Raw genomic sequence first — 14226 nt, forward strand, 5'->3', positions numbered from 1 at the left:
CAGGGTACACCCACGACAGAATGAAGATGAAAAAGGCAAGTAAGTTTTATTAAGTAAGTTTCCATTAGGAAAATGGTTTTGACTTGATAGATCTCTTGGAGACCACACTCTGAGAACCACCACTAGAAGGAAAGCAGGAAAATGAAATCATAGCAGGAAGGAGATACCAGTTTAAGGGAATCTTTGTTATTTTTTATTTTTTTAAAGATGGGAGATTTTATATTATGCAAATGAATGGGCTTGGGAAGTGAGCTGTGCTGGTAATATTTAATAAATAATTCAATATAATTCAGCTGGCAACTTTTTCTTACCTTCTAGAAATGGTACAAATGGCTCAACCTCATACCATGTGGAAGTGTTGTTTCCTTCTTCTGCTCTTATGCGCAATTCAATTTTTTCAAAAACATTTTCAAGCTCGACTGAAGAAAAGTTGCATTTGGTACTAGTAATATGTTGACACCCAGACAATTTCTTCCAGTTATCCGTCCCTAGTCTTCAAGATAAAAAAGCAAAGGAATGAATGAACATTATAAATACAAGAGTGACAAACATGTTTTCTATTGACATTAACATTATAAAGCCAGTGTGTGTGTGAGTCTCTCAGTCGTGACTGACTCTTTCAATCCCATGGACGGTAGCCCACCAGGCTCCTCTGTCTGTGGGATTCTCCAGGCAGGAATAAGGGAGTGGGTTGCCATTTCCTCCTCCAGGAGATCTTCCTGACCCAGGGATGCAACCTACGTCTACTGTGTCTCCTGCTCTGGCAGGCGGGTTCTTTACCATTGGAGCCACTAGGGAAGCCTCTAAGCTAAGGCAAGTAGTTATTTCTTCTAGTAACTCTACTTCAGTTAATGTTTTGATAATATTTTTGTGTGTAACATTCTACTACTCTTTTTCATTGCATATACAGCCAAGTTATTATTTATACAGTGGAATCATTCTAACATACAGTCAACTTAATAAAGTTCTGTAATTCTGTCGGTGGTTGCATTAGGATTTCAAAGAAGCAGAGAAAGAACCCCTAAGACGAAAGAGAACTTAGTGTTGGCTTTGGTAAAAACAGTTGTGTCACTTTCGGCCAACTGCTTTCTATTCTAGATCCTCTCTTCCCTACTGAAAATTTGGAAAGTGGATTTGATTCCCTTCTGATCCTAGGAAGAGATTTACTAGCCCTAAGCAAGACCTCAGAATCAGTATGGTTTGAGAACTTCCTCTGCTCTCCTTAAAACCAAACCATCCCTTCTGCATACTGATGTCTGTAATTCCTTCTATTACACACCAGAAACAAAGAACTTAACATGTTAACATAAGCTAACAAACTTCTCCATATGGACTCAGTCCATCATGAAGCAAGCTTAAGTGACTGATACTAGACTTTTTTTTAAAGCACATGAAGAAATCAAGTTGACACAGGGTGCCTAAAACAAAAAGGCCATGCTGCCACAAAGAGGAGAGGAGGCTGAAGTGAAGGTGAGCAACAGAAAACAAATACTAGATTCCAAAATGTTTGCCTCTGGAAAGCCCTGTCTGCCTCGTATCAAACAGGGAAACTAACCTCTGAGAAGACATTTTTGTTAAGCCTAATGCATAGTTCTAGCATAAGCTCATGTTTATATATTATAGACCTCATTTTAAAGATGCTAAAGTGTCTTTTGGAGAAGGCAATGGCACCCCACTCCAGTAGTCTTGCCTGGAAAATCCCATGGACGGAGGAGCCTGGTAGGCTGCAGTCCATGGGGTCGCTAACAGTCAGACACAACTGAGTGACTTCTCTTTCACTTTTCACTTTCATGCATTGGAGAAGGAAATGGCAACCCACTCCAGTGTTCTTGCCTAGAGAATCCCAGGGGCGGGGGAGCCTGGTGGGCTGCCGTCTGTGGGGTAGCACAGAGTCGGACATGACTGAAGCAACTTAGCAGCAGCAGCAGCAGCAAAGTGTCTTTAATAAAGAACTAAAGGATGGACTTCGCTGGTGGTCCAGTGATTAGGAGTCTGTCTGCCAGTGGAGGGGACATGGGTTTGATCCCTAGTCTGGGAAGTTTCCAAGGCAATTGGGCCTATGCACCACAACGACTGAGGACCTCGCACCTAGAGCCTGTGCTCTGGAAAAACAATAGCTCCAACTGGCCGCAACTAGAGAAACCCGTGTGCAGCAATAAAGACCCAGTGCAGCCAAAAATAAATAAAAATTGTTTAAAAAGCTAAGGATATTCTTTACTAAAAGCAATAGAAACTAGGAGTGATATCTAAATAATTTTTGTGCTGACTCCAAGTCAACTCTACCTTATTTTTCAAAAAAAGAAGCATTTTAAAAAAGGTGCCAATAATAAAAGCTACCCTATGGGCACACTTCATTCCTGGCCAGTCTGCTCTTCTAACTTTACCTGCTTGAACCCTGAGAGTAGACTTGGCATTAATAACACCTTTGTTTATTTATTTATTAATGTTCACAACCTTTTATTAAATTATCAAAAATAACTCACAAATAACAGCACAACAGTGGAGTCCACGAAAGTGCTGTGGCATTTCTACAATTCTGTTCAGAAAGATAACTCGTCTGGATAGAAATCCTTCATGAAGCTTCTGGAAATCATGACTGGCACCCTGACTGCCAGTTGTTTGCGTATGTGGCATACATGATATTCCCTCACTCAGGACATTCTTTGCCCAGAAACATCTGTTTCCTGAGACTGTATATGTAACATGTGGACAAGTCTGGATTTAGTCAGAAAAACCACAGTGATGAGAAGTGCTCCCAAACAGAATGACCTGCGTCAAGCAGCTGTGACTTCCCTTTCACAAGCAGTATTAACACCTTAATTCACATGCAAATCTTCCTGAGAAACTCCTCCACATTAGAATCTATTTTTTAAAATTCAGATTTTAAACATCTAAACCAAAATTCAGTCCTCCCCCCATGTCATTTATTAGAAAATACAGTTCTAGAGAAATCAGGAGATATAAGGACGTCTGGGAAGTGGGAAGGGTACACAGACTTCTTTCACTCAGGGGCACAGAGGGTCGAAATAAAATGAGCTCCAGGCAAAAACCCAGTAATGCATCTCTTCTCCTGTTAGCTGGAGAGCTCTTATTATAAGCAGAAAAACGTTATAAAAAGTTTGTCACTAAGCCTTGATATGGTTTCCACCCACCCTCACTCCACGTCCGTCGTTTCTGCTCGGGAGACACAGCTACTCGCTCTATTATAATTGCTTTTGCACGTAAGGGGGCTATTGCAGCTTCTTTTGCATTTTCTTTTAAAAAAAACTTTATCATATACAGTACTTAGATCAGAGCAGAAATATAATTTGAAAATAAATATGCAATCAACAGAAAATTCATTTCATGAAACCAGTGTCATAATAAAACTTCATGCCATCTTTGTCTCTCCTATCACTAACATAATCCCAAGTACTGAGGAAAGCATTCGGCATAAAAGGCAATCGGTATTTGTTGAATGAAAACTCCACACTACCTATAATACATTTTATAATTAAAAAAGCTTTTTACAAGTTTTGGCTGTGCCAGCTCTTTGCTGCTGCACGTGGGCTCTGTCTAGCTGTGGAGAACGGGGGCTGCCCTCCAGCTGCGGGGCACGGGCTTCTCACTGCCGTGGCTCTCTCGCTGTGGAACACAGGCTCTGGCCCGTGGGCTTCAGCAGTTGCGGCTCTCGGGCCCTAGAGTGTGGGCTCGGTGGTGGTCCATGGACCCTGCTGCTCACAGCGTGTGGGATCTTCCCAGACCAGGGACCAAACCAGTGTCCCCTGCACTGCAGGTGGGCTCTTAACCACTGGACCGCCAGGGAAGCCCCGCCATTATACATTTTAGATGTCAGTCACAAACACTGAGGGCTTCCAGGGGGCTCAACAGTAAAGAATCTGCCCCCCACAATGCGGGAGACATGGATTTGAACCTTGGGTTGGAAGACCCCCTAGAGGAGGGCATGGCAACCCACTCCAGTATTCTTGCCTGGAGAATCCCATGGACAGAGGAGCCTGGCAGGCTAGAGTCCAGGCGGTCACAAAGAGTCAGACATGACGGAGCAACTAAATAACAATGCAAACACTGATGTCTTCAGTTCAATTCAGTTCAGTCACTCAGTCGTGTCCGACTCTTTGCGACCCCATGAATCGCAGCACGCCAAGCCTCCCTGTCCATCACCAACTCCTGGAATTCACTCAAACTCATGTCCATCGAGTCGGTGATGCCATCCAACCATCTCACCCTCTGTTGTCCCCTTCTCCTCCTGCCCCCAATCCCTCCCCGCATCAGAGTCTTTTCCAATGAGTCAACTCTTCGCATGAGGTGGCCAAAGTACTGGAGTTTCAGCTTTAGCATTAGTCCTTCCAAAGAACACCCAGGGCTGATCTCCTTTAGAATGGACTGGTTGGATCTCTTTGCAGTTCAAGGGACTCTCAAGAGTCTTCTCCAACACCACAGTTCAAAAGCATCAATTCTTTGGCGCTCAGCTTTCTTCATAGTCCAACTCTCACATCCATACATGACCACTGGAAAAACCATAGCCTTGACTAGACGGACCTTTGTTGGCAAAGTAATGTCTCTGCTTTTGAATATGCTATCTAGGTTGGTCATAACTTTCCTTCCAAGGAGTAAGCGTCTTTTAATTTCATGGCTGCAATCACCATCTGCAGTGATTTTGGAGCCCCAAAAAATAAAGTCTGACACTGTTTCCCCATCTATTTCCCATGAAGTGATGGGACCACATGCCATGATCTTCGTTTTCTGAATGTTGAGCTTTAAGCCAACTTTTTCACTCTCCTCTTTCACTTTCATCAAGAGGCTTTTTAGTTCCTCTTCACCGTCTGCCATAAGGGTGGTGTCATCTGCATATCTGAGGTTATTGATGTTTCTCCCGGCAATCTTGATTCCAGCTTGTGCTTCTTCCAGCCCAGCGTTTCTCATGGTGTACTCTGCATAGAAGTTAAATAAGCAGGGTAACAATATACAGCCTTGACGTATTCCTTTTCCTATTTGGAACCAGTCTGTTGTTCCATATCCTGTTCTAACTGTCGCTTCCTGACGTGTATACAGGTTTCTCAAGAGGCAGGTCAGGTGGTCTGGTGTTCCCATCTCTTTCAGAATTTCCCACAGTTTATTGTGATCCACACAGTCAAAGGCTTTGGCATAGTCAATAAAGCAGAAATAGATGTTTTTCTGGAACTCTCTTGCTTTTTCCATGATGCAGCTTAGGTGGTGTGTATTCTACAGGCACTAGCATCCCAGTAGCTTATTCATGTGTCTGTGCATCATTCATCACCAGTGATGTGTCTTATGTTCTGAGAAATACTGTACTGAAAAATGTGTCTGCTGCTGCTATTAACCTCACTTTTGTTGATCACATACTCTGTACCACTGTTCTGTGCACTTTATACACAATTAGCAACACTTGCAACAGGCTTCTGTCTTAGATGCTTCATCACTGAGGCGTCCCAGACCAGTCTGCCTGGCACTGTCCTGCTTTAAATTTGTTGTTGCAGCTTATCTAAGATCAAGTGCTTCTGTTCACTCTCAGAAGTATCTTGGTTTGAAAGATAAATTACATGTGGTCATATTAGTTTTTTATCTTTACTTCACAGATAACGAAACTGATAGAGTAAGTAGCAGAGGATGGACTAAAACCCAAGCAGAACCGACTCATCGGAAAAGACCCTGATTCTGGGAAAGACTGAGGGCAGGAGGAGAAGTGGGTGACAGAGGATGAGATGGCTGGACGGCATCACTGACTCAATGGACATGAGTTTGAGCAAACTCTGGGAGATAGTGAAGGACCGGGAAGCCTGGTGTGCTGCAGTCCATGGGGCTGCAAAAAGTTGGACTTGACTGAGCGACTCAACAACAAGCCTGGCTCAAGTCCATACTATACTATCCCATACTAACTGCTGAACTGGCTCTCCAAACTTGTAACCTGGCATATTCTTACAAGGCAAGTGCTTATAAAGCTAGCAGAACAGAATAGAGAAAGGACAGACTAAGAACACACTGAAACAGTGCCTTGGACCAAAGTTAGAACAAAGAGTAAGAGATTGTCATGAATTGGAGAAGTTAGTAAAAGCAACAGAATGTGTGAAGGAAGAAGAACATGAGACCACTGTCTATGGCTCTGCTCTTTTAATACAACAGTCATTTAAAATAAAGGAATATGAAATAATCTCTATTATGCCTAAAAAATAGTTGTTTAATAAGAACTAAGGCAAAGAACAAAACTGGTAACAAAACTCAAAGTTCAATTTAAAGAAAAAGATGAAAAATTTTACACCATCAGTTCTGAGGAAAACAATATATAGTGTGTGTATACATATATATACCCTTGAACAACATGGGTCTGAACTATGTGAGCCCACTTACATACAGATTTCTTTCAGTAAATACACACTTTACAGTATTATAAGATCTTGGGGTGGGTGAATCCATGGATGCAGATATGAAGGGTCTACTGTGAAGTTATACTCAGATTTCTGACTGCAGCCAGCAGGGGCAGCGGGTAGGAGCAGCGGGTTAGGCACCCCTATTCCCGCCATTGCTCAAGGGTCAGCTGTACACCCACACACACACTAACAGCTTATTCACAATCAACTAGAGAACAACTGGGGCTTCCCAGGTGGCTCAGCGGTAAAGAATCTGTCTGCCCATGCAGGAGAAAGGAGATGCGGGCTCAATTCCTGGGTCAAGGAGATCCTCTGGAGAAGGAAATGGCAACCCACTCCAGTCTTCTTGCCTACAAAAACCCCATGGAGAGAGGAGCCTGGCAGGTTACAGGCCATGGAGTTGCAAAGAGTCGGATAGGACTGAGCGACTGAGCACGCACACATGCAGAGAACAGCAGGGCTGTGGTTTCAGCAGCGGAACCCTGGTTCTAGAGACCCCACACCCTGTTTCTTCATGCCTGACTCCCTGCCTACGCTTGGGACAGGGGTCACAGTGAGCAGACAGGGTCTTAGGACCCAAAACAAAGTGCTATACTTCCTCTTTGCTTCGGAAATCCTTTCCGCTGTCAACTCCCAGTCTGCCTACCCTCTTGGCAATCATTAGGTGGAATGTTAGCCCTAGGGAGGAGGCAGAACCTCCAGAAACACTGTCGAAGTTCAGGGCCCAGCACACTGATACTCAGCCACGGTGTCTAGAACTAAGACTGTGCGTGATGGAGGAAAGAGGAAAACCTGACCACAGAAGACCTGGTGGCTGATTCCAAGACAGTGGCTAGGCTTTTAGGGACAGTCTCCCATATTCTCAGGGTATGCTCTAGGTCAGACCCTAATTTCTGCTTGAAGAAGCTGGAGCGTCCAGAACAGAGAGTATATGGCTAGCACAATCCCCCAAGTCTTTTGCTTCAAAACCCAAAGATGAAATCTGAACTCTTACTCTTAGACTAAGTCTCTAACTGTAGCAAAGAAGTTATACTTAGTATGCAAAACTGCCATATATTTTCTTTAAAAAAAGAGGAAACACCAAATGTTTCCCAAATTTGAAAATTTATGGTGTTAAAGTGATAAAAATTATTCAGCAGATCCCTGAGTATAGAGTAACGTACATTTGATAATCTGCTGAAAAAGTCACATTCTTGACAGACTCACTGCTGCTGTTCCACTTCAGGAAAAAATTGTCATCAATGATGTGGATCTTGACATTTTCAGGCTTCAGATTTGCTTCCCCTGTCAAGATAATAAGACAGAAGACAGTTATACAGACATACTATACAGTTATATGTATATACATGCTATAGACATTTAAAAAAATCATTCTTTCCTTGATATCACTGACTGGACAGTGAATACATTTAAATATAACAAAATTAATAAAAAAAATCTAAAAAAACACCTAGTGCTTGTTCTCAGCATGGGAAGACTGCTAATTACCTCTATCTCTGCATTCAAGAGAACTGGAAAATGGTTGAGGTTTTTAAAATCTATAAAAAGCAAATATTATATGTCAATTATAGCTCCATAAAGGTGGAAAAAACGAACTGTAAAAAGGTACTTGTCTTTTAACTGGGAAGAAAAGTCTGTGTATAAAAATAGTATTTTTCTTTTGTCTTAGAAGTGATACTGACGTAAAGGACATGGGCTCGGCTGTTTAACACCCTCAACTTGGTTTTTCTCATATACTGTGTTCAGACAGGGATATACTCTGACACAGAACTGAATAGATGTGGTTTCAGAACTGACAACTATTTATAGAAGCCAAACATTCACATACAAAATTGATAAAAGATATGAAAGTTCATTATGTCAGCCAGGTCCTATAGCACCCTGAAGAGGTCTTGACTGCTCAACATATGAAGTCTGAGCCCTTCTGTTTATTTTACAGACTTCCATCTACAGACTTCCATCTAGAGACCTATTTCATTTCCTATACTGTTAAAAAATGTGAAGTATAGTTGATTTACCGTATTGTGTTAGTTTCAGGTGTACAGCAAAGTGATTTGGTGATATGTACATATTTATATTTATACTTCTAGTACAAATCTTCCACCAGCTGGATGCTCTCTCTGTCTCTTCTGATTCTTCCTTTTTGGCCCCCCACCCAAAAAGCGTTTCTCTTCCTGACCACTCAAACCTTCCAAGACCCAGCTCAAGCTTGCCCTCCAAGAGAAAACCTTTCTCAAATATTGCAGCAAATGCAACCTTGCTCTCTTTTCACACTCTGCACCATGAATCTGCACCACTCAATTTTACACTGAAGCAGATGTACTCAGCACGGTACTGACATCTAGTAGGCTTAAAAACTTGATGTGTGAAGGTAAAGACATCTTTTAAAAAATTGCTTATGTTAAATACAACCTCCAACCAGAACACACGTTCCTTAAAGCAGGGTCCGTACAGCTTTAAACTTAATCAGCATTTCTCAGTGTCCTCAGACTAATGCTGAGTTCAGAACTTTTTCCTCATCAGAGAAGACTGATCTTTCACTATGATAAATTGCTATTTTTAAAAGACCAGCTTTTAAGTTTATTCTTTTTCCTACGGTAGTTCTGCCATAGGACAAGGATGCTATCTCCTTACAGACTTTCTACTATAGGGGTGGATAACCAACAAAGATCTATTGTATAGCACACGGAACACTGCTCAATGTTACGTGGCGGCCTGGATGAGGGGGGTGGGGGGGGCGCATTTAGGGAAGAACGGGAATATGTACGGCTGAATGCCTTCGCTGTTCACCTGAAACTATCACAACACTGTTAATCGGCTACACTCTAATATAAAATGTTTCTGGTGTTAAACATGAAAATAAATATATACATACAGAAATACATTGTTCCAGTCATGTACGGATGTGAGAGTTGGACTATAAAGAAAGCTGAGCGCTGAAGAATTGATGCTTTTGAACTGTGGTGTTGGAGAAGACTCTTGAGAGTCCCTTGGACTGCAAGGAGTTCCAACCAGTTCATCCCAGAGGAGATCAGTCCTGAATGTTCATTGGAAGGACTGATGCTGAAGCTGAAACTCCAATACTTTGGCCACCTGATGCGAAGAACTGACTCATTGGAAAAGACCCAGATGCTGGGAAAGATTGAGGGCAGGAGGAGAAGGGGCAATAGAGGATGAGATGGTTGGATGGCATCACCGACTCAATGGGCTTGAGTTTGAGTAAACTCCGGGAGTTGGTGATAGACAGGGAGGCCTGGTGTGCTGCAGTCCATGGGGTTGCCAAGAGTTGGATGTGATTGAGCAAGTTAAGTGAACTGAAAAAAAGAACTTTAAAAAAATGGATTGCTGCCTCTGGTTTCCATTTAGAGATATTATGGTACGGAGTCAAAGAGGGAGATGCCTGAGAAAACATTTTCTGAATTTTTTTTAATTTGGGGAGGTATTTATTGAGTCTCCCCACCCTCAATTACCTATTTTACACTTGTATTCTCTGAGACTTCATTACCAAATAGAATTACTTCCCTTTATCCCACTCTAAACTTAATTCCCACGCCAAGCTGTTGGAATTTTAGATTCTATGCAGCCAAAAGAGAGCGACTGGGTTTATGGCATTAATAAAAGGTTTGATGGCATTTTTAGTCTGCAGCCTAGAATACTCTAATTCTAGTAGTTCTCGGCCTTGAGAGAGGATAAGGAAATCTGATACCCAGGGTACAGCCAGGCATTTCCTTTGGGATGAAATCCTTCTGTTCTAATGGAAGGAGACCCTGGAGTTACAGGCATCTTGGCTTTTACGAGACCAACAAATGTCCATGGGATTCTCCAGTGAAGAATACTGGAGCGGGTAGCCATTCCCTTCTCCAGAGGATCTTCCCAACCCAGGAATCGACCTGGGGTCTCCTGTACTACAGGCAGATTCTTTACCAGCTGAGCTATCAGGCGTGGACAGGGACTTGGAAATAGTTATTAAATAAGATTTTAGAGTTCATAGATTTTGTTCTATTGGACTTCCCTGGTAGCTCAGACAGTAAAGTATTAGCAATAGCCCTTTAATAATAATTTACTTCAAGCTTTAGCATGTAAAATATATTAATGGGTAGCTGCATGCGTGTGTGCTCAATTGCTTCAGTTGTGTTTGACTCTTTGTGACCCCATGCAGTCTGCTAGGCTCCTCTGTCCATGGAATTTCCCAGGCAAGAAGACTGGAGTGGGTTGCCACGCCCTGCTCCAGGGGATCTTTCTGACCCAGGAATCGAACTCAAGTCTGAGCTTCCCGAACTGCAGGCAGATTCTTTATGTACTGAGCTACCAGGGAAGCCCTAAATGGGTATGTAATCCAATACTTTTTATACAATTGGTTGTTTCCAGCCCTTCAGATTCATAATGATGACTAGAAACAGTTTACTGTATTTTCAAGTCTGAAGTAAACCCAAACACATAACATCTATACAAATATAAATTTCCTACCATATTTTGGACAGTTTTCTTAGACTAGGATCTCAGAGCTGCATTTACTAGGTTTGAAAGTACAAACATTTTGATTACTTTGAAACACAGAGCAATATTATGATCTCAGGTCAGGGTTAACATTACATTTAGTTTTGAACATTACTCTTCCTTTGTGAAAAAAACTAGATTAGTTAATTGAAAGAGAACTAAGTCCTTAACATATAGGTGGATAATCAAGAACTAAATTGTGTGGTCTTCAGAAAACAACTAGCCCGTAAGCCCCAGGGCTTTGGGGCCAGATTTCAGGGTCTGATTTCCCCCTAAAGCACAGGCTAGCTATATGGCCTCAGCCTGCTCCTCTATAAAATGAGGATAACGGTGCTCAGCTTTATTTTCAAAGCTAAATGAGTTTGTACCTTTAAAACACTCAGAGTAGTGTCTGGTACGTAGTTAAGAGGGCAAAAAATGCCAGTTGTGTATGAAGTTTATTTTAGCTCTCCTCTAATATAGATTACAATTATTATCTTAATGAACAGCTTCCTGGAATGTTAATTTTACATGAAAATTCTGGGGAAATTCTTTTGATATGAAAGCAAACATAAGTTAATGCAAAATTTTCATGAACAAAAGACTCCAAAGAAATTATTAGGGGTTACACCAGGACCCTAGTACCCATATATTATATACTATGTTTGTGGGACAGTCTGAGAAATAGGTGTGAAACATAATAAAGGAAACCTCATTTAAAATGAAGTCAGTCCTAAAGGGATGTAGCTAAAATTTTAGAGGTGATGGATATGTTTATTACCATGGTGATATGAGTGTATGCATATGCCCAAGCTCATTAAATTGTTTATATTAAAAAAATAAAATAAAATAAAATGAAGTCAGGAGGCCAGAAGCCGGAGCCCTCATGTATGTTCACTCACCAGCAATTCCAGACCCCAAAAGGAAAAATTCTCCTCTCCCAGAAAACCAACACAGACAATGCGAAGAGTAGCACCACCCCGAACTCTCCCCTTCAATCAACGGAATTTCTTTTGAAACCCCACCCAACTTCCTTCTTTTGCTCTATAAAGTAATGTTCTCCTTTCCTTGTTGGACTTGGCTATGGTTTTTGCTGTAGCTTGTTGTTTTAGTCACTAAGTTGTGTCTGACTCTTGGCGATTAGATGGACTGTAGCCCACCAGGCTCATCTGTCCATGGGATTTCCCAGGCAAGAACACTGGAGAGGGTTGCCATTTCCTTCTCCAGGGAATCTTCTCCACCCAGGGATCAAACTCATGTCTCCTGTACTGGCAAGTGGATTCTTTACCAGTGAGCTCTCTGGGAAGCCCTTGCTATAAGCTTGGTTGCCCTAAATTGCAATTCCTCTGCTATTCTGGAAGAAACCCATTTTGTTGGTAAAAACAATATATTTTTAGGACTAGATAGATAGGATATCATGTACCCCAGAAAATCAGAGTATGATTTTCAAAGCAAATAAGTATTTAAGCCACTAGGCTTACCAGGTGTCACTAGTGGTAAAGAACCTACCTGCCAATGTAGGTAAATGTACTGAGTTGGGAAGATCCCCTGGAGGAGGGCATGGCAACCCATGCCAGTATTCTTGCCTGGAGAAACCCAGAGACAGAGGAGCCTGGTGGGCTACAGTCCATGGGGTTGCAAAGAGTCAAACAGGACTGAAGTGACTGAGCAACCACGCAGGTGGCCTCACCAACTCCCGGATTTCTGCTCTGTTGCGAGGCCCTGTTTGTCTTTGGTATATCTTCTCACTACAACGTCAATCTTACAATAGCTGATATTTCCCCCATGTATCCCCCCTAAATTAAGAAAGGTGGCAAATTAGCTTGGTGGCTCCCAGCCTTCCTATTTGGCCCTGCCTGGTGGTCCGGTGGTTAAGAGTCTGCCTTGCAATGCAGGGGAGGAGGGTTCCATCTCTGGTTGGGGGATTTTGTTGTTAGGACTTCGCTAGCGGCGCAGACGGTAAAGCGTCTGCCTACAAATGCAGAAAACCCGGGTTCGATCCCTGGGTCGGGAAGGTCCTCTGGAGAAGGAAATGGCAATCCACTCCAGTACTCTTGCCTGGAAAATCCCATGGATGGAGGAGCGTGGTAGGCTACAGTCCATGGGGTCGCAAAGAGTCGGACACGACTGAGAGACTTCACTTGGTCTTTCTAATATTATTAGACTCATTGAATCCTGAGGGCACAGAAATCCTTGCACACCTTACTGGGCATTTACCCGTGGGATCAAGAACTCTCTACTGAATAGACGAAACCAGCAGCACAGCTCTAAGCCTTGTTTATTATTTAACTGTGCAGTGGAGCTGCCTGACTTTTCGGAAGGAAACAAACTGGTCACCAAAGCAGTGCACACCCAGCCCTGCGCGGGTGGAAGGTGGGGGCAGGCAGCAGGCACAGGCGAGGGCGCCCCCGAGCAAGCGTCTGGGGAAGAATCTCGAACATCACTTTCTGTTGTTTCATCTTTGGAAGGACCGACGCTGAAACTCCAATCCTTTGGCCACCTGACTCCTTGGAAAAGACCCTGATGCTGGGAAAGATTGAGGGCTGGAGGAGAAGGGGACGACAGAGGATGAGATGGTTGGATGGCATCACCGACTCAATGGACAAGAGTTTGAGTAAGCTCCGGGAGTTGGTGATGGACAGGGAGGCCTGGTGTGCTGCGGTCCATGGGGTCGTAGAGAGTCGGACACGAATGAGCGACTGAAACTGAAGTTTGATTTGAGTCCGTTTTAATGAGGCGCTGCGACCGCGGACAACCAGAGGTCTCCCAACGAGGGCGTCTGTCCCTCCACCCCCGTCCCCGGGGCCGACGTTTCCCGCGCCGCCACCTCAGTCCAGCTGACGAGGCAGCGCCGGGATCCCTCTCTCTCTCACCTGAGGCAGCGGGCAGCACCCATCTCCCAGCGACCAGCATCAGGGTCGTCGCGCCCAGGAGAGCGAGCATCGTCCGCGGCCGCCGGCAGCCCTCCAGTCACATCCTTCGGCCACCCACTACTGCGGCAGGCACCGCGCGGCGGCGCGGCGGAGATTGAGGCACCCAGGCCGCCCCGCGAAGGCCAGCGCCCCACGTTCGCCGCGTCCCCTCCAGCCGCTCCGGCCCCGCCCACTCCGCGTCGGCCCTTCCCTCAGCCCTCCGACCTGCGCACGCGCCGTGCCTTCACCCCCCCCCCCCCCCCCCCCCGTGTCCCTGTCAGCGCACGCGCGCGGGACAGCGGGGTGGGGCGGGGTGGTGTCGGAGGCGGGTGGTGTCGGGTGGGGTGTCGGGAGGGAGGGGCGGCCCCGCCTCCGCCGCCCGCCCCCTAGTTCTCGGCAGAGACTGCTTACTAAGCCGTGCAACATCGGGTTCCGGGAAGACCGCGCCTCAC

At 44.2% G+C, this 14226-nt stretch overlaps 1 protein-coding gene across 1 annotated transcript in view; it reads right to left on the minus strand.

Moving 5' to 3' along the window:
* Positions 1-13998, minus strand: part of IFNAR1 (interferon alpha and beta receptor subunit 1) — a 30680-nt gene extending 16682 nt beyond the window's left edge. The window contains exons 1-3 of the mRNA XM_055567669.1: positions 13736-13998; positions 7550-7670; positions 312-493 (exon numbers count right to left, since the gene is read on the minus strand). Of these exons, the coding sequence (XP_055423644.1) occupies positions 312-493; positions 7550-7670; positions 13736-13805 (373 nt within the window). The 5' untranslated portion in view covers positions 13806-13998. The remainder of the gene's footprint in view (positions 1-311; positions 494-7549; positions 7671-13735) is intronic.
* Positions 13999-14226: the final 228 nt, after the last annotated feature.

The sequence above is a fragment of the Bubalus kerabau genome, chromosome 2 (genome assembly GCF_029407905.1).
Source record: "Bubalus kerabau isolate K-KA32 ecotype Philippines breed swamp buffalo chromosome 2, PCC_UOA_SB_1v2, whole genome shotgun sequence".
Lineage (NCBI taxonomy): Eukaryota > Metazoa > Chordata > Mammalia > Artiodactyla > Bovidae > Bubalus > Bubalus kerabau.